Source organism: Peromyscus californicus, unplaced genomic scaffold (assembly GCF_007827085.1).
Source record: "Peromyscus californicus insignis strain IS unplaced genomic scaffold, ASM782708v3 Scaffold_4__1_contigs__length_199733344, whole genome shotgun sequence".
Taxonomy (NCBI): Eukaryota; Metazoa; Chordata; class Mammalia; order Rodentia; family Cricetidae; genus Peromyscus; species Peromyscus californicus.
The window spans coordinates 74,657,621-74,678,937 of NW_026294562.1; the positions used below are offsets into that span (position 1 = coordinate 74,657,621).

At 42.9% G+C, this 21,317-nt stretch overlaps 1 protein-coding gene across 5 annotated transcripts in view; it reads right to left on the reverse strand.

Annotated features, from left to right (window-relative positions):
• The window catches only part of Inpp5f (inositol polyphosphate-5-phosphatase F), a 97,263-nt gene that overhangs the window by 17,864 nt on the left and 58,082 nt on the right, over positions 1–21,317 (reverse strand). For 4 of the 5 annotated variants that reach the window (XM_052712745.1, XM_052712746.1, XM_052712747.1 and 1 more), the window contains exons 3-11: positions 18,175–18,311; positions 12,257–12,385; positions 11,891–12,058; positions 11,721–11,777; positions 7,989–8,187; positions 7,195–7,374; positions 6,299–6,366; positions 1,975–2,099; positions 770–847 (exon numbers count right to left, since the gene is read on the reverse strand). In XM_052712745.1, the coding sequence (XP_052568705.1) occupies positions 770–847; positions 1,975–2,099; positions 6,299–6,366; positions 7,195–7,374; positions 7,989–8,187; positions 11,721–11,777; positions 11,891–12,058; positions 12,257–12,385; positions 18,175–18,311 (1,141 nt within the window). Of the gene's footprint in view, positions 1–769; positions 848–1,974; positions 2,100–6,298; positions 6,367–7,194; positions 7,375–7,988; positions 8,188–8,582; positions 8,679–11,720; positions 11,778–11,890; positions 12,059–12,256; positions 12,386–18,174; positions 18,312–21,317 lie in introns of those variants that run through there. The other variant, XR_008212950.1, reaches the window with a different exon arrangement.

The window sequence follows — 21,317 nt, forward strand, 5'->3', positions numbered from 1 at the left end:
CTTACATCTACCTCCTGGAGCCTGGCATCTTTCCCTTCTCTGGTAATTTCAAAATGCCTAAAAGCTGAATACCTTTAAGCTTTCCTTCCCATATGAGGTGGCAAAAGAGGAAAACAAAATGGAAGCCACACAGTAAGAGGGACAAGCTCAAGTCCTTTCAGCATGGCAGGAACATGCTACTTCATTTCCCAACCACCTGACGCTGTTCCCTGCCCACGGGCAGTACTTACTACCTAATGGTGACCCTCACGAGAAGGAAGGAAACTGAGCTGTCAGCATAATGCTGCTGTGTTGATGTTTAGTTGTACTAGATGAACACATGATTTCACAGACCAAGATCAAAACAACTTATCATGACATACTGAGGTGGTTTGAATGAGAATGGCCCCACAGGCTCATATATTTGAATATTTGGTTCCCAGTTAGTGGAACTTTTTGGGAAGGATGAGGAGGTGTGGTCTTATTAGAAGAGGTGTGTCACTAGGTGGGCTTTAAGGTTTCAAAAGCCCATGCCAAAAGTTCCCAGTCAGCTGCCCCCTCTCTCTGCCTTGTGCTTGTGGCTCTGATGTGAACTCTCAGCTACTGCTCCAGTACCGCATGCCTGCCTGCTGCCATGCTTCCTGCTATGATGGTCATGGACTCTAACCCTCTGGAACCATGAGCTTCAAATTAAGTGGGTTTTTTTGTTGTTGTTGTTTGTTTTTAATAAGTTGCCTTGGTCACAGTGTCTCTTCAGAGGTACAGGAAAGTAACAAATACAAATACATACCAACACCACTTCATGTCAAGAATAATGTCGTAAATGGCATCCGTTAGGGTTTGAACATTCTCAAACTTCATTCCTCGGCTAAAACCCATTCCCCAAAAAACAAACAAAAACCAATCTTTAGTATTATAACAGAATTATTTTTTAATTGACTTAGGATAAAAGGGGTTGGAGGTGTAGCTCAGTGGTAGAACACTCGCGTAGCATGCTCAGGCTTTGATCTCCAGCACCATTAAAACAAACAAAAGCTGAGAATGGGGAGACACACCCTTCATCCCAGCATTTGAGAGGCAGAAACAACTCTGTGAGTTTGAGGCCAGCCAGGACTATAAAGTGAGACCCTATCTCAAAACAACAACAACAAAACAAAACAAAAAACCACCACCCTTAAGATATTTGCTTTTTATATTTAAATCACATTTTATTCATTTATTCTGTGTGTATGTATGCTTGGGGTGTGGAGCACACAAGCCATGGTGCGCACATGTGGAGGTCAGGGGACAATTTTCAGGAGCTGGTTCTCTCTACCATACAGACTTTTTTAGGGATCAAATTCAAATCAACAGCCTTGGCAGCAGCAGGCATCTTTACCCACTGAGCCACCTCGCCAGCCCCTTAGGATCTTTAAAGTAGCTCAGAAATCTTAAAAAGAACTGTTACCACATATATATGATTTTAGTACTACTGTATATTAGGGAATTCTATAGCAAATCTGCACTTGAAAGCACACATACAAACACACGGAAGCATTACACACAGATGCCTCTTTCTCCACAACTCTTTACATCCCAGGTAAATTCACAAGCAGAATGAGGTCTGCAGCACCTGCCTTCAGAATACATGTAAGTGAAAGGCGTCAGCAACAGGATTCACTTATCGCTGATCAACCAGAGCACGCTAGGAGTTTATCCAGAGGGACAGGAGCGCAGCTCACAGTGAAGATGGCCAGCAGGAGAAGGACATGAATGTTCTGTACGTCCTTCGGCGGCTGTGATCAAAGCCAAAACCAGAACGAGTTCCTGATACATTTTGGAACAGAAAGACTGTAAATACTTCAGCAACAGCTTACTCAAAGGCCTAGCCAAAGCTCCCGAACACTTAACAGCAAGCAAACATTACATCTTTTCCTTCTGAGCAGGGAGGAAGGGGTAAGAGCAGAGAAGGTGAAGTTCCTTTAGCAGCTGTTGCCTCTCAGGAAGACGCCTTACCAGTGTTCGTGGAAGTCGAAGGAGACGTAGGTGAGCTGTGAGTTGTTGAAGAGCAGCACCTGCCTCAGGTAGGCATCGCCAATAATCTTCTCCCGTCCAGCCTGGTCTACCAAGTTAATAATAACCTGCGAGAATGAAGAGCAAGGAAAAGCCAAGTTCAACTAGACCTCAGACTCATATTGTGAGTCTAACAATTCATTTGAAATTACAATTTATAAATATCTTATATCTGGCTTAGAAACCAATCCACTCAAGCATCAATTTTTCCATAAATTTAAATTATTTGTTATGTAAATTTAGCCTTTTGAGAACTGTTGACATCAATGGTAATAGTTCTATATATTTGCAATAACCAACAAAAACACAAAGTAAAACATGCTTCTTTTTAATAGTAAGTATTTCTTTTTTAAGATTTTTAATCATGTGTATATATGCATGTGTTTGTACCCCCATGGGCCAAAAGCATCAGATCTCCATGGAGCAGAAGTTACAGGCAGTTGGGAGCTTCCTTATTTGGGTACTGGGAACAGAACTTGGATCCTTCTGGACCTCCATGGTCTTGACTGCTGAACCATCTCTCCAGTCCAAACAGCAGGTATTTTAAATAGGTAGAATAACTTTTTTAAAAAAATCTGCAAACTAAATATTTTAAAACTACTGAAATATGTAAAAGAAAATCTGAATAGATGGAATATGTACCATGTTGCTGAATCTCAAGGTCCAATATTGTAAAAATATCAAGTCTCCCCAAATTAATCTATATACTCAACAATCCCAATCAAAATTCAACCAGGATCTTCTTATGGGACAAGACAGTTAATTCTAAAGTTCATCTGAAAGAGTCAATATTTGGAAAAAAAAAAAATCTGGAAAGCAATAAACACAGAGGAATTTCCCCATCTGGAGCAGTTCTGTAGACTCTACACAGCAGACAAGTCTGTGGAACTAGAAACAGGCAACTGACTCCAGAGAACACGGCTGGTGGGCCTAAGACCTGGGTCCACTGAGCAGTGAAGGGTATGCTAAGCACCCCACTGTGGGCAAGCACACATGACTATGTCCGGGGCACTGGGAGAACTATGTCTACAAGGAAGAGAGATTTACAGCAGCTCCCTGCATCCCTTTAGTGAAACGCACAATAAATTCTAGATGCATCCATGACCTAAATGTTTTTCTTCAAGATAAAAAAGAGCCTCAGGAAGACTTTAAGAGTAATTTTTCACAGCTGTAGGTGGGAGCATGACCTTCTAAGCATAATATAAAATTCAGAAGACAAAGGAAAAGACAGACGGATGTGATAACAGAAAAATTTAAATCTGTATGCAAGTGACATTATAATCAAGGGTTAAAAAACAAAACAAAACAAACAAAAAAAAAAAACCCCAAAAAAAGCAACAACAAGGAACGCTCATGAGAACATACCTGCCACACAAAATCAACAATTTCGAGTACCATAAAAAATAAGAAAAAAGAAACATGTTCAGTAAACAAAACAGTAAACCTGATACTACAGCCCTGTTAATAGTCAAATGTAAATGTTAAGCTACAAAAGCTTTCACCTTCCATCCAGGTGGATTTAAATACTAAACAAAGAAAGCATTGGTGAACACGGGAAAACAGGAACAGGTTCACACTGTGTGTGGGAGTATAAATTGTGTGATCTCTTGGAAAATGTTTTTTAATTTACTATTGTCTATGTTGGGTGGGTGGGTACACCGGTTCTTTCCACCTTTCTATTCTGCCATTTCCTCCATTGTCTGTTTCCTAGCAACACACTGGATAAATGTCCTGCTGGTTCATTCACAGTCCTGAGATGGCTGCAAAAGTCCTCCATCAAATCCAGACACAACAACCGCAGGGGCATTGTTGGTTCTGGTATACCGTTTATTAGAGCAGGAAGCTTCTCCCCATCATACATCAGCTGTCAAACAGCCCCAGCCCAAACCAGTTCCGGGCAGCAGTGCCGCCCCACGGCTGAGTCACGCTGACCTCGGGCCCAGCACCCCAGAAAGCAATTACCCAGGAGAAGGACAGAGACAAATGAACACTGCCGGGCTACTGCTGGAAACCAGGAAGTGTCTGCTCAGTACACACACCTAGCAATTGATGTGAGAGTCAACAGGGAGCAGAGGACGAGTGTGGGAAGATGTAATTTCCTCAGCTTGCGCACCTCAGTATGGCTCCTTTTTACAATTTTGTGTTACATTGAAATATGGCTTATTCTTTTTAATGCTACTTACAATTAGGACTATGATTCATGCATGAATCATACTCACATTATTAAGGAACTCAAATGCAGAATAAAACCAAATCATTCCTGACCACATCCAATCCCACGTGCCTTCCCGAACAGTCGCCTTGTTCTGATGTTCTGATGGCGCAGTGAGTGTTCTTGCATAAGCACCCTTGACTGAACACATTTGTAGACTTGTTTTCCTATTTAAGTGCTAATTGCTCTCCATCCTTTCCCGGATTTGATGTTTTTCATCTTTTTTCCTTCAGCCACCCCAGTGTGTGAGTCATGGCTTTAATTTGCATTTCCCTGATGACTGGTGAGCTGACGCACCTTCTCACATGTGTTTTTGACCTTATAAACTATCCTTTTACATAAAGACTCTGTTCAATTCTTTTGTCCAGCTTTCTTTTGGACTGTACATTGTTTTTAATGGGTTTGGAAGATACTTAAACACACTGTAAGATATAAGACCAAATCCTAACTATTAAAGATTTATTTTATGTGAGTGTTTTGCCTACATGTATCCATGTGTTATCACATGGGTATTACAGAGATTACAGGCACGTGACACTATGCCTAGCTGCACGTGAGCTCTGGGGACCACACCCAGGTCCATGTCATACCTGCACATCGTGTACTTACCCATGGAGCCATCTCCCAAGCATTACTTTTATCTTTATGGTAATTATTTCTTTTTTTGTTTTGTTTATCGAGACAAGGTTTCCCTATTTAGTCCTAGAACTCACTAAGTAGACCAGGTTAGCCTCAAACTCACTGAGATCCTCTTTCCTCTGGCTCCTGAGTGCTGGGATTAAAGACATGTGCTACCACAGTTCTTTCTTTTTTTCTAAATGATGTGTTTTTGTGTATGTCTGTGGGGTCTGTGCATGTGAGCACAATTGCACAAGGAGGTGTCAGATCCCTCTTGGAGCTGGAGTAACAGGGTTGTGAGCCACCTGATGTGAGTGCTGGGATCCAATTCAGGTCCTCTGCAGAGCAGTACACACTCTTAATCACTGGATCTCTCTCCAACCCCAAAATAACTATTTTCTACTGCCCCTTACTAAATGTGATAGACAATCACAGATTTGAAACACCAGTAGCGAAGGTAACAGCTTTTGGAAATCCTGCTTATGACTCAAAGTCAAAGACACACTATGCTGTCCTCTGACCCTTCCCACTAGGGTCCAGAATCTTTCTCAAAATTATTTTTTAAATGATTTATTTATTTTTATTTTATATGCCTGCATGTCTGTGTGAGGGTGTCAGATCTCCTAGAACAGGAGTTACAGACAGTTGTGAGCTGCCATGTGGGTGCTGGGAATTGAACCTGGGTCCTCTGGAAGAACAGCCAGTGCTCTTAAGCACTGAGCTATCTCTCCAGCCTCAAAATTATTTTTATATATGCTAAATAGATAGTGGGTACCAAAAAGAAAAGTACAGTTGCATACTAGAGTGTTTTATTTTAACTGATAGTAACATCCAAAATGCCTGTACCAACTTATGCTGCTGCTAACAATATTTGAGTTTCCATTTTTAAAAGCAAATATCTGCCTTTAACTATTATAAAACTTTCTAAATTTTAATATGATTATTAAATAATAATAGTTAGTTCTTTCCTAATTTCTTTCTTCCTATCCCCTAGGAGACTATGGTTGAAACATAGGAAATCTAAATACTAACTGGGAAGAACTGAAGTCACTCACCACTGAGTCTTTCCATCCACAAACCAGGAACTCAGGGTTTTCTCTCCCTTCAGTACAGTATTCTGCCTTTGAGACAGGGTCTCACTATATTGCCGGGCTAGCTGGCCTGGAATTCTCTATGTTGACCAGGCTGGCCTTTAAAAATGACTCCCACCTCATTACACAGTCAGACTGGTCATTCCTAATGGACGAGAGTATTACTGAGATGCCTTTCTTAGTCTCAGTGACTGACAGTATCTGATCTACCCTCTCCGAACAACCTAAGGGAACTTGTGCTTAACCTTCATGCTAAATGTGACTGTTTAATTATGAACAGTACCTTGGCTTTGTTCATGTAATTTTACAGATAAGGGAATTTTCCTTACTACATATCAAAGCCCACCTGTTTTTTGTAAATTTTCAGTTGTTCTTCAAAGTGGGCACAGAAGTAGTCAACCGTCTCCTTCTCGCCTGCAAAGAAGCAACATGAGATCCGTTTCTCCTTCCGGAGTTGTGACACTCCATCTTCACACTTACTTTTTAATAATTTATTAACAGTTTAAATGTAAGACTATCTAACCACCATTTTAAACAAAATTTCTTTCTTTCCACTTAGACTGAGCTAAAATATATCAGAAAGTGCCATCTGTGAAATTATAAACACTCATGTACAGGTACATACATGCACTTATGCACACCCTACCTTTCAGGAAAGGTTTCATGTGACATAAAAAAATAAAATAAAATGAAAATGATAAAGTTAAAATATTCCAAGAAATTAAATTTTAAATGTCTCAAAAGAGTTGTTTAAAAGCTTTCAGAAGAGCCATCTTAAAGGCATCTCTCTCACTGACTTCCGGTGCACGGCCCTTTGGTCAGCCCACCCCCTGCAGAAGCAGACACTGGCTCCAGTCATCCTTTCCTGAAGCTAACTGTTCTGGAAGATGAGCTTCAAAGCAACAGCAGCTCCCAAGCTGAGGAGTGAGGAGCTCTCCTGCACAGCTGGAGAAACCGCAGCATCCAGTGAGGACTTAGTCCCGAGTCTACGGCCTCCCCTCCGTCCCCTATGAGGACACATCGCCACAGTGGGAGCTGTGGCTTCTGTTGCTGTTATTTTAGCACAGGAGATTGAACGGGGCCTCCAGCAGGCTGGTCGGGAAACCATACCTCAGCCATCCCAGTCCTGAGAATTACTGTTTGGAAATGGAACAAATTGACACCATTCTGGAACGTGATTTTTCTTTTAAAAATTCTCATAGAAATCTTCATTTGCAAACCAAATGATTGATGTGTGCTTACTTTTGTCTAGCCGAGGTCTTGGATTATAGCGATACCCAACCTGGCTCCAAAAGACAGGCACAGAGCCTCGAGTTTGAATAAATGACAGGGTGTGATTATGAACGTGAATTAACTGCTCAGTCTCCACATAATTCGCCACATTTCCGTTTTTATCCACTCCTCTTCGTTTATAACGCATTCCTGAAGGAAAATTAAACAGAAAGCAGCAACAGTTATAAAAATGTGCTTAGCTTGGCTGAGTGCCAAGCTGTGGCATACACTTGATATTCCAGTGCTCTGGAGGCCGAGGCAAGAGAATTGCAAGTTCGAGGCAAGCCTGGGCTATATAGCAAAACTCTCAAAACAAAACAAAAGAGCCCTGCACTTAGTCTGACTAGATTATGCTTCCTAATTGAATGTGTACGGGAGAGCCTTGGAAGCCTACACATAACAGACAGGCAAACAACAGCATATCCAAGATCACAGCTGTACCCATCACTGCTAAGTTGACTCCTCTGACTGAAAGACAATGCTTTCCCCCCAGGGGTTAGCTCTGGAAGGCTTTATCACTGTGACCCAGGCTGGAACCCTGTACTCAGACACGTCCACGTGACTTTCTTATCTTCTGCATGCACGCCGCTGTTCTGTCTGATTTGCTAGCTCTTCCTGCTCCTCTCCTGCAGAAATCAGTCTCTAATTGCATCACGGTACTTGGAGTTTGGAGCTCACTGTGCTTTCAAGTCCGTGATTGTCATTTGCATTTCCACACATCTCGCCTGCACTGGATTTGCATGCTCTCCCAGCCCCCCACTCACCAGCTCTATGCCTACTTCTGCGAGATATGAGAGCCACTAGAAAGCGCGGGTGAATGTCATCTACACAGGTGGACTCCTGAAGGGGGGTCTCTGGGCTGCTCTTCTCCTCATCAGATGACTCGTTGTAATTAACCACGAGTTCTTCAATCTGCACAAAGCCCTGGATAATGGGGATGATCCAAAAGTCCACATCCGGAGTCTAGAATGAAAATGAATGCCATGTTGTTTATATTCTGCACAGCACCGCTACTTGCTCAAACCCAAGTTAACAGTCAGCACATACGGCCTCAGCCTGCTCCAAGCACAAGCCCTTTCTCAGCGCCATTTTCTACTTCCTGACAAAGGGGAGGGTGAGGGCGAAAGGGCCTTCCCTTTTCTTACAACGATTTTCCTAAGAGCTGATGGACAGGGAACACAGCCCAGGTCCCAGACTGCTCCATACAAATTCAAGCTCCACCACCCACAAACTCACTGACAGAAGCTCACTCACCTCACTAGGCCTCAATGTCCTCCTCTGTGAAATGGGACTACTACTGCCTCATAAGGCTGTTGTGAATAATGAACAGTACATGTAAAATAAAGCACAGTGCCTACCACAGAGGAGTTAACAAATGTAGCTCTTATAAGTATTCCTCTTGGTACAGGAAAGCAAAGCTTTAAAGTTGATTTTCAATTCTCAATTGCATTAGCCTATAACAAAATGAAATCAATCCTGATCATTTCATTACAAAACACAGTTTACTCTTAAAAAATAAAAAAACTACTTGTTTATTTTTATGTATATGTGCCTGCTTGTCTGTATGTACACCAGGTGCAGACAGTACCTGCAAAGGCCAAAAAGAGGGTGTCAGATCCCCTGAAACTGCAGCTACAGGGGATGGTGAGCCATCCTGCAGGTGCTAGGAACCAAAGCCAGATCCTCTTCAAGAGCACACAGTGCTTTTAACCACTGAGCCATCTCTCCAGACCCCTACATCTTTGGTTTGGGAGGCAGTGTGCAGCTTCACTGTGCAGCTCAGCAGGCGGAGAACCTTAGGCGGTTCCCTTTGCCTCGGCCTCCCAGGCACTGGGACAGCAGGTACCTACTACCAGGCTCAGTTCCATCCTCGTCATTTGTGGTGCTGGGAATCAAACCCAGGGCCTTGTGCATAACAAGAAACTCTGCAGCTGAGCTCTGCCTCAGCCCCAGCTTTACTTCACGTCCTGCTTTAGAGACTCACTTGCTTCACCAGCCTAAAATTCAAACAGTAAATGAACAATAAAAAGTATTTCCATAAATGTCTCATTTAAGATGCCCTGTAATGTAATTAGGAGAGCACCGTTCAAAGTCAGAGCTCCCTTCTCCCGTGTCTTTCAAACTAAACACATTCAGATTTTAAGCTGAGGCCTGGAGGTGGTGGAAACAGGACCAGAAGCACAGTGCCATCCTCGTCTACGTATAAAGTTTGAAGCCATGAAACCCCTGTCTCAGAAATACCACAATAAGACCCAGAAGCCTAGTCAGCAAAGAGCTTCTGGTCAAGGTGAAGGCAGGCATGGGGCACACGTTTGGAATCCTAGCACCGGGAAGGTGGACAGGTGGCTCCCTGGGCCTCAGTGATCAGACAGTCTAGCCTACTTGGTGCACCCCAGGCCAGTGAGAGCCCTTGTCTCTAAATAAACCAGGTGCCTAAGAAATGACATCTGAGGTTGTCTTCTGACCTCCACAGGTACACACATAAATGTGCATTCATACACACATGTGTGCACACATACAAATATACAATGCCAAAATAATAATAATAATAAAACAAAACGAATACTCAAAACATTGTTTGTTTTGAGATGGGGTCTCCCTGTGTCACCCAAGTTGGCCTGGCACTCACAATCCTCCTGTCTCAGCTTCCAGAGTGCTGGGATTACAGACATGCCTCATCATACCCATTGTTCAACATCAGTTTCAAGTCTACCTTCCTCTCTTCACAGTGCTCTTCGGGCCCCACCCATTTCACAGCTTCATTTTGTTCTGGGTTCTCTTTATGGGTCTTCAGAAGGTTAGGGTTGGAAACATTGAGGACAGGGCTGCCTGCATTGACCCGCATTCATCATTTACCACTATTCCTCACTACTTGTACTTTTGTTCTAGCAATGAATCCAAGATTCTTGACAGGAACATAGAAATATAAGTTGCCAAATGTCATCTTTACCCTGAGTCACCAGCTTTAAATAATGACGTGAAAGTGCCCAGCAGAAGCTCTCCAAACACAGAATTCTACATTGCAGCATAAAAACAAATAAATACTCGTTATAAACACCCTTATTCATCCCCTGTCACTTAATTGTGAGGGTCACAGTATGATCAGCATCAGAGAGCTGAGAACAAGCCACGCTTCGGCCTCAGTAGAGACACACTAGGGATCTGTCTGAAGACGCCACTGGATAAAATGTCAGTAGCTGTTATGAATCACCAGCAAAGAGGAAATGAGAAGAAAGAAAATAACTGAAAGATTAAGAAAAAATAACAGATGACCACATTCCATTACTTTGTCTAGTGCTCAGCGTCCAAAACCCATAGCATACAGTAGCCCTCAGGCGTAATTCTCCAATATATGTGACAGGCTCTAATGGTTAATCTTCAGTCAACTTCACTGGGCTGAATCACCTAGGAGATGAGTCATGCCTCTGGCTGCATCTCTGGATGCTTCCAGAAAGAATTAACTGCAGAGGAAATGAGCACCTTGAGTGTGGGAGGCAATCATCCCACGCCGTGAGGCCCAGACAGTATGAAGGGGAAAATGAATGTCAGTATTCCTCTCTCCCTACGTCCTGGCTCATGACAAGATGCTGTCCTGACATGATGATGTACTGAGTTCTCTGAAACCATCAGCCAGAACCAACCCCTCCTCCCTTAATCTGCCCATCCTGATCACAGTGAAAGAACAGGCAAGACGGCTCAGAGGGGAAAACACTGCCACGCGATCCAACGACCTGAGTTCAATTCCAGGACCCCACAGTGAAGAGAGAGGCCCAACTCCAAATAGCTGTTCTCTGACCCCTACACATATATTATGGTATGTGCATGTGTGTGCACACACATATGCACGCGCACGCGCACACACACACACACCAATAAAAATATGTAAAAAAATGTGAACAGTCCAGAGAGAGCTCCATGCAATCATCTCACCGTTCCTGTGGTCTCCCCTAAACACCTCTTACAATAATCCCTTGCAGTACTGGTCAGGCCTTAAGGATCCATTTACTCCACACCAGAAGACAAAGCAGAGTGGTACCATTACAGAAAAGTGGGCTTCTGCATTCCCAATGGATGTAAAAACAAACACACTCATCTTTACAGGAACTCTGTGGACATTACTGGGTCCATGGGCTTAGTGCTCCCAAACCCCTCCTTTTCGGGAGATAGGCTCTTGCCATATTACCTCGTATGGAGTTGAACATACTTAGAGAACCCAGAGGACCTCAAACTTGGGACAAGTCTCTTGCCTTAGCCTCCCAAGTGCTGGGATTACAGGTGTGTGACATCACACTCAGCTAACAACTGCAGGAGAGACGGGCTGTCTGCAGAAGCGGTGGAACTGTAGCGCGCCTGAGAGCGGTGCCTTCATGGTCCTTAGGTAAATGATTCTCTTCAGTGCGGGGAACATCCTACTAAGAGCTCAAAGCTCACCTTAATGGAAGGGATATTTGCTTAACAACAGCAACCAACGGGGGGTCTTAGAAGCATCTACTCACACCAATCTCAGTGAGATCTTGGATCATGTACTTATTCCAAAAAAACCGGTCGTCAACCTAGAAAAAGTGGAGGGAAAGAATCAGTTCAGGATCCATTCCTTCCATTTCCTATAAAAGGCAAACAGTGTTCCTGGAGCCAACACTGCTCTGCACTGTGCTGTGAGCTGTACCTTCTGCCAGAGGGGACGGCCATCCCTCTCCCCAGTGCTCTGTCTCTGCACGGAGTTGGTCAGGTCATAGGTCAAGCTGTAGTAGAAGGACTCTGAGTCCATGAACATCTTCAGCAACTCCTCAAGTAATCGCCTCTCCAACTTCTCCTTCTCTTTACTTTCCTTAACCTGTAAGAAGTCAATCTGTCAGTACAGGAGTCAGACGTAAAGTTTATAGATAATGCAAGACTTCAAGTAAGGACAACTCCAAAAACACAACAGTCTTCTGATACCAGAAAAAAAAAAAAGCTTCCAGATTAATTTAATTACCCACAATTTATGACTAATCAAAGATGGATTCAAAATTCATGTCAATCAAACTCTTACTTTTTTTTTGTTGGGAGCAGACACGTTGGATTTGATATTTGTAAACGTCTTCAGTAGAAACTTGGAGTCATCAGGAGATGGTATAATCTTCTCTGGCTTGTTAATTCCAAAATGATGCTTCTTACAGAGCTAAATAATTTTTAAAAAGGATGACTCATAATTAATTATTATATGCTTTAGACGTTCAAGTAGGAGTCTGGAAGTCAATGCTACTGCTCACACATTTGGTTAAAAGCAGACCCCAAGAGTTAGCGAAGCAACTAAGCAGGTAGAATATAGCTATGCTTTCAGTAATTAGAAGCCACACTACAAATAAAACGTAAGAATACAGGTAAGAATATACTTAGGAATTAAAGGCAACAAACCCAGGTTCAGAGCACAGTTTACTCTTGTCTAACATGTCCAAAGGATACAATGTTCTGGTTGAGGTTATTAATATTTTCAAAACTGGCATCTAAGAACAAAACATTGCAAAATACACATCTGCTATGCCTTGAGGTCATTACAAACATCTGTGTTAAATATTCATTTATGCTAATTACCTGAGTGTTTTGATTGAAAAAAATGTCCTTAGTTGGCTCTACAGGGACTCTTAAAAGCTGGACCTTTCAAAACTCTCTCCTCCTGTCTTTACATACAATAATGAAATCGGCAAATAACAGGATTTGGGTTCAGAGATTAGTCAAATTTAAAGAGCAGTAATTAGGGGTTATTAAAAAAAAGGTGCAATCCAACTGGCAAGTTAAGAGGAGGGGACATGAATATGGATGTGTTCGGACAAGAACAGGGGACAGACAGCTCCAACAAAGGAAGGGCTGAGAGTCAATTAAATGCTTTATTTTATAAGCTGCTTTGGTCATGGTGACCAACAGGTCACTACAACAGTAACTAAAGACAACTGTCTTTGTTTTCATTTCCTTCATCTGCTTTTATCTGAGGATGGAGGAGCATTGACTTGGGCCCACTATCCTCTAGCTTCTTATCAAAAACCCAAGAATTCTGAGAACTGAGCATTTATTTTTAAACTTTATTAAAAATTCAGTTAACATCCAGGCGGTCGTGGTGCACGCCTTTAATCCCAGCACTCGGGAGGTAGAGCCAGGCGGATCGCTGTGAGTTCGAAGCCAGCCTGGTCTCCAAAGCAAGTTCCAGGAAAGGTGCAAAGCTACACAGAGAAACCCTGTCTCGAAAAACCAAAAAAAAAAAAAAAAAAAGAAATCGGTTAACAGTGGCTGGAGAGATGGCTCAGCACTTAAGAGCACTTCCAGAGGACCCACGTTCAATTCCCAGCACCCACATAGCTGTTGGGAACTCCAGTCCCAGGGGATCCAACACCTTCTTTTGGTCTCTTATGGAACGCAGGCATACATGCAAAACAACCATACACATAAAAAATTTTAATTAAAAGAGTGCATTTATAAACTTTGCCCTGAGACTACATGACATTTATCATTTACTGTTTAGCATAAATACTTATTTATGAGTATTTAGCATAAATACTCATGATTCGTTAGGAAATATTAATGTCTTGTATTGTGGGATATGGCTTAGATTCAGCTGGGACATAGATAATAGATGGAATAAACTTCCTGATGTGGTCTGAATGAGAAACACCCTCCACAAGCTCATGGATTTGAATACTTCATCCCCGACTGGTGGCACTGTTTGGGAAGGTTATGAAGCTTCGGGGAGGTGGAGACTAATGGATGAAGTATGCCACTGAGGGCAAGCGGGCTTTGAGGTTTTCTAGCCTTGCCCCATTCCTGCTGTCTCCTCCTCGTCTTCTCTCCACACTCTCCTGGGTGAGGATGAAAACCTGAGCAGTCAGCTTCCATGATCCTGCTGAGAGGTTTAACCTGCCTGTTGCCATACCCTCCCCAACATGACGGACAATGTCCTCTGGAACCATAGCCAACTTAAGACCTTTTCTAATTTGCTTTTGGTTATGGTATTTTATCACAGCAATAGACAAACAACTAATATACTGTGTGCACGTGCGTGCATTCTGAGGTTGGGGTGACAGATAAGACAGACAGACAGGCTGACTGACTCACTATGTAGCCCTGGCTGGCCTGGAACTTGTTATATAGATTAAACTGGACTTGACCTTGAAGAAGTCCACCTGTCTCTGCTCTCAAAGGCTGAGATTAAACGTGTGTGCCACCATGCCTGGCTAATACACTTTTTTTAAAAAATACTCATTTGAAGCCGGGCGGTGGTGGCGCACGCCTTTAATCCCAGCACTCGGGAGGCAGAGCCAGACGGATCTCTGTGAGTTCGAGGCCAGCCTGGGCTACCAAGTGAGTTCCAGGAAAGGCGCAAAGCTACACAGAGAAACCCTGTCTCGAAAAACCAAAAAAAAAAAAAAAATACTCCTTTGAAATCACATGCAAGTGTGTGTACAAAACTAAACAAAAACTGAACTATAAAACAAATATGTCGTCGGGCAGTGGTAGCACACGCCTTTAATCCCAGCACTCGGGAAGCAGAGCCAGGTGGATCTCTGTGAGTTCGAGGCCAGCCTGGTCTACAGAGCAAAATACAGGACAGGCACCAAAAACTACATAGAGAAACCCTGTCTCAAAAAACAAAAACAAAAAGTCTTCAAAAAATTCGGATAAGAATTACAGATCTCTATAATAAAGCATAAACTCACTGAACACCTTAATCAAAAGTCATTCCAATGAATCTTCTATATAATTACTTTTAGAAAAGACAAGTATAGACTACTATCTTTCCAAAAGGGTTGAAAGTCAGCCCTATCAGAGAACAGTGATAAGAAAAATTATTTCTTAGGAACCCTTCCAATCATAAAATATTTTGTGTGGACACAACCCTACATAACACACAGCATTGACAGTGGAATCATCTTCCCTTTTCCAGAGGTCTAGGAGTCCTCTAAAGTGTATAATAGGCCCTTACTACAATTCTCATTAAAACAAAAAACCTACCCACTACCATAAATGCCCTCATTTTTTCTATTCTTTTTGAAACTTACATTTCACAACCAAGACTAAAACTGATGTTGTTAAAGAAAAGGAAAACAAATGGTTCAACTTTCAAATTTGTTATCTATATCCATCCTAAGATAAAAATTTAAACAGCTTTCTGATGGGAAACTAAGCATGGAAAATGACGCTGTTCTCTATTACAGCAATGAGATACAGCACGTAAGACATGCAGGCATGGAACATAAGCCTTTGATGCTTTAAGGGTACGTTTTCAAAATGCATAATGCATGTCTTCTCATTTGTTTGAGCCCTAAAGTTCCACCCATATCCATATCCATATGCATATATATATACATACATAGATACATACATATATGTATTTTATATGATACTATACATTGGAAAACAGTGTGGCAATTCCTAAAGAAGTTAAGCAGAATTACCAAAATGACCCAGGAACTCTATACTCAAGGGAAGTGAAAACCCATGTATCTCAAAACCTGGTATGGTTCAAACTGTTTACAGCAGCATTATTCCTAGTAGTCTAAAAAAGAAAACAGCTCAAACGTCCACCGACTGATGGTAAGTTGACAAAACAGTACACTCCTACAATGAAATATTATTTGACAACAACAAGGAATGAAGATCCGGCAAATGCACAACAAATACACTGGCAGACAAACATGCCACACACCCACCTCAGGTGAAAACACAACTGAGGCAGACACTATACATTCTAATATTAGAATCTGCAAGAAAACTGTTTCTGCTCCAATTACAGAAGACAAACCGGGCTTCAGCAAATCTGAGGAAGCTGACCCACTAAACAGCTGGAGGACTCTGCTGGAAAGCATGACAGCAGGGGGTCATGCAGAGCACTAACCAGGCCTCAAACCAGCAAGGATGCTGCAGGAGAAGACATGAGCTCGTCACCTCACAGGCAGTTTTTATATGTATGCCCATAAAAGACAGTAGGAGTTACGGGGAAAGAGTGCAAAACATGAAGCTTCTCCTGAAGGTCCCCACTGAGAATGCAGCCAGATGCAAACACACACTGAAGCGCCAGCTGTAATCACAATTATCCAGCATTACTTCTTTTTTAAGATGTATCTTATTCGTGTGTGTGTGTGTGTGTGTGTGTGTGTGTGTGTGTGTGTGTGTGTGTGCTGGTGTCACAGAGCCCATTGGGTTTTCTGTAGCTAGAGTTATAGGCAGTGGTGAGCCATCCAACATGGATGCTGGGAACTGAACTCTGGTCCTCTTAAAGAGCAGGAGGTGCTTTTAATAGCTGTCTCTCCAGTTCCTAGCCATTATTATTCCAAGGTGGCAATTTTTTCCTTTTCCTTTATAATCAGACAAAAAAAAAAGCTTCTAAAAGCTTATTTTGTTTATTTAAATTCAATTTTTGAGTCAGGGTCTTGTAGAGCCCGGTCTGGTCTCAAACTCACTATGTAGCTGAGGACATCTTGAACGGCTAGTCCTGCCTCCGCAGCCCACACCACCACTCCTGGCTTTAGAAGCTCCTTTAATGGAGTTTACATGAACAGAAAGGAGGAGATGACAGATTTCAATGACTATATTAGAAGACTAGAAGAAATTTTATGATTATCAGGATAGCTATCCTTGCTTCTCCTGCTATTCAGTTGGAAAGTTCCTTTACTGTGATACATCCGTAAGAGGGAAAAGGCATAATAATAATTTCTAAAATATTCACCCAATGTATGGAAATACTTTCTCTACAGTTACTGCAGTGGTTGGAACGAAAATTGCCCCCAGTAAGCTCTCACATTGGAATACTTGATCCCCAGTTGGTGGCGCTGTTTGGGGGAGGTTTGGGAGATGTGACCTTGCTGGAGGACATCACAGTGGCAGGCTTTGATGTTTCAAATCCACACCATTCCTCCTTCACTCTCTGCTTCATGCCGCAGTTTAAGGCGTGAGCCCTTTGCTTCTGTTCATGCGAACCAAGTTTGCACTCGCTGTCGTGATGGACCCTTCTCCCTCTGGAACCACAGGTCCAAATAAACTCTTTCTTCTCTAAGTTGCCCTGGTCATGGTGTTTTAGGACCCCAACAGAGAAGCATTACCCTTTCCCCGATTAGCACAAGTCATAAGATAGATTCCATTCCTAACATGAACCATAATCTTTGGTGACTATAAGCACTATAGTTCAAACAGCCTGATCATTCTAAAAATAGCCAGTTCTGACGGGGAGATGGCTCAGTGAGTAAAGTGTCTGTCACAGAAGCTGGAGGACCTGTGTGTGTGTGCACCCATGCTGGACCCAAGCACCCATGTGGGAAGCCAGGCAAGGAGGCATGTGCCTGCAACCCCACCACTGAGAGGTCGAAAAGGCAGATGTGTTGGCCAGACAAGTCTAGGCAACCTGTGAGCACCACGTTCAGTGAAAGACTCTATCTCAAAAAAACAAGTGCCAAGTTGATCATGGTGGCATACGCCTTTAATCCCAGCAGACGCAGGAGAGGATCTCGGTGAGTTCAAGGCCAGCCTGGTCTATAAAGGGAATTCTAGGACAGCCAGAGCTACATAATGCTACATAATGAGACCCTGTCTCCAATCCTCTACACCTAAAAAAAAAAAAAAAAAAAAAAAAAAAAAAAACTAAATAAAAAAGTGCTAGAGGAAGACATGTGATGTTGGCCTGTCTTCCACATGTGCACACACATGCACATGCAAAAGCCAGTTGTGCCACGTGATGGAAGCTTCATTTTCATGTTATTTGAAGATATCTTTCCCTCAACATCACCTCGACCAAAGCAGCTCTGCTTCTGTCTTACATGCTGCATTTCACAGGTTCTGAAGGAGTCTGTTGCAAGGTTTGAAGACTACATCAATTATTTTAAACATGCAGTTCTGGACACATGCATCCAGAGTCTACCGAACCAAATCCTCATATCTGCTATCACGTCTTAGCGTCTCTGTGACAGTTCCCTGATGCCACCTTACCTCCAGCTCAAGCTCCTGAGGTTCCATTTCAGAAAGAGACAAAACAGCAATTTTGGTAACTTTACAGACTTCATGGTCTCCTGGGAGTTTGCCCACCAATGCTTTCTGCCGAATTAAAATAAGCCACCATGGGAGATCTGAAAGAAAGAAAAAAAAATCTAATGAATGGATGGTATTCCTAGATTGCTGCTGGCTTGGGAGTGAATGACCTAACAGTAACAAAATGTAAAATACACAATAAAGAAATCCCTTAGACAGAAGATGCCCAGTCTCACTCAGAGAAATGTGAGTGACACAGCAAACTCTTGTGGCCAGGCTATGGGGAAACAGGAGCTATCACAATTGTGCTGGTGCCAAAGGACACAGCCCAACCGAAAAGCAGCGCACGACGCCTGCAAAACACCCAAGTAGTCCAGGGTAAGAAATGAATCTTGCGTGTATTAAGTGAAAAGCTCAGTTGTGCTACTAATGTATGTAATGTAGCTGCGCAGTCATGCGCCACACTATGAGATGCATCCAATGACATGGTTTCCATAAAATTATACTGGACCTGGGAAATTCCCACTGCCTCATGATGTAATGGCACACCTCAATGTGTCATTCATTTTGATTTGATCTGTATCATGTTTGTAGTGATGGGGAATGCTGGTAGGAAGGAACTCACTGTACCGCCAGTGGACAGGACTTATTTGAATATATACAATGTGTTACATTTGCCATCAGTTTGCTATGGAGTATTTGCTTGAGGGGGATGGTACTGAGCCCTGAGTCCAGGGCTCTGTGCACTAGGCACTCACTCCTACGGAGCTTACTGAGCCCTGAGTCCAGGGCTCTGTGCACTAGGCACTCACTCCTACGGAGCTTACTGAGCCCTGAGTCCAGGCTCTGTGCACTAGGCACTCACTCCTACGGAGCTTACTGAGCCCTGAGTCCAGGGCTCTGTGTACTAGGCACTCTCTGTGTACTAGGCACTCACTCCTACGGAGCTTACTGAGCCCTGAGTCCAGGCTCTGTGCACTAGGCACACACTCTTACTGAGCAGCATCACCAGACCTACCATCATTTTCCTTTGTTTCTCACACTTGCTGCTCTGCACAGGACCTAGGTTCAGTTCCCAGTACCCACACGGCAGCTTACAACTATCTGTAACTCTAGTTCCAGAGGATCTGATACCCCTTCTGACCTCCACAGACACCAGACATGTATCTGGTACATATACATACAGGCAGGCAAAACGCCTACAACATAAAACAAAATAATCTAAAAACAAAACTGTTTTTAAGTTTTCTATAAAACATCACATCAAGATAATGCTGGCAGCAGGCTCTTATGTCATACTTATGTCCTATTTATCACGGTTCTGGACTGAATCAGGAGGCTATGTCAAGTGATTTGATCTATATCAAGAGGTTGGTGTCCTAATGATGTCCCAAAGAAGTCCTACAATGATGACTGCTTATGGAATATATCCCAGTCATTAAGAAACACATACTGCCATTATGATAATATAAGATATATTTTATTAAATCAAAGTACACAAAAGTGCAGCAGTTCCTCTTCACAGTGGGTCTACTTTCTACAGTTTTAGTCACTTGTGGTCAATTCTAGTCTAAAAGCACCAAACGGAAAATTTCAGAAATAAACAATTAGGATGTTTTCAATTCTAGGTCGTCAAGGTGGACATGGTGGTCTGTAATTCCAGTTGCTCAGGAGGATGAGGCAGGAGGATTGTAAGGCCTGGGCATCTCAGAAAGACTCTTATATCAAAATAAAGTAGAGCCGGGCGGTGGTGGCGCACGCCTTTAATCCCAGCACTCGGGAGGCAGAGCCAGGCGGATCTCTGTGAGTTCGAGGCCAGCCTGGGCTACCAAGTGAGTTCCAGGAAAGGCGCAAAGCTACACAGAGAAACCCTGTCTCGAAAAACCAAACAAAAAAAAAAAAAAAAAAAAGTAGAGACAGGAGGACTGGAGAGACAGCTGAGCAGTCCAGAAACCCAGGTCCAGCATCTGCACGGCAGCTAATGACCATCCAGAACTCCAGTTTCATGTGATCCAAACCCTCTTCTGGCCTCATGGGCACTGCATGCACATGGCGAACAGACATGTATGTAGGCGAGACACACATATAAAATAAAAATAACATAAATCTTTTTTTAAATTTAAGTAAGGACCACTGAGGTAGCTGAGTGGGTAAAAGCACTTGCCACAAAAGTCGGACAGCCTGCTTGATTTCTGGAGTCCATGGTGGAAGAAGGAGCTGATTCCTTTATGTTGTCTTCCAACTTCCACTGTGGTGCGCGTGCACGCGCGCGCGCACACACACACACACAAATAATAATAAATAAATTTTAAAATAAAGTAGGAAGAGGCTGGAATATAGCTCAGTGGTAGAGCACTTGCCCAGCAAGTACAAGATCCCAGGTCTAATCTCTAGCACCTCAAAAATAAATAAATTGCATGCCATTCTGAATAGTGTAATGAAACCACATGACATTCCACCCTGTCTTACCACTGAACCACCCCTCTGTCCAGAGCATCCATGCTGTATATGTTACCTGCCCATTTATACTCAGCTGGATTACAGACTGACAGCCCTACAGAGCATCCTAATGCTGCTACAGTGCCAGCTGTTATCTGCTGTTGCAGGCGTCCACTGGGGATGGAACATCCCCCTCCAGAAAGGAAGATATTGAACCTCTGTTGCTCTACCCTCCATAGAAGAAGGAAGGTGTGACTGGGCAGTGGTAGTGCATACCTTTAATCCCAGCACTTGGGAGGCAGAGGCAAGTGCGTTCCAGGCCAGCCTGGCTGAGTTCCAGAACAACCAAGACTACACAGAGAAACCTGCCTCGAAAAACAAAACAAAACAAAAAACAAAAAAAGAAGGTGTGATAAGCTCATATACATACGTAGATTCATTTATACAAAAACAAGAGGAGAACTAAGCCGGAAGTTAATGTGATTGGTTAACGATAAGAGGGGAAGTAGGGATGAGGTGGAGAAGGGCATTGGGAATGGGACAGAAAAGAAGAGGGGATGACCGTTCTGGCACGTTCTTAAGAACGAACGGTCTGAGTCTAGCTCCAATTCTTAGAACAACAGGAACACTTCCATCAGCCCAAATGTGAGGGAATGCAACGCTAA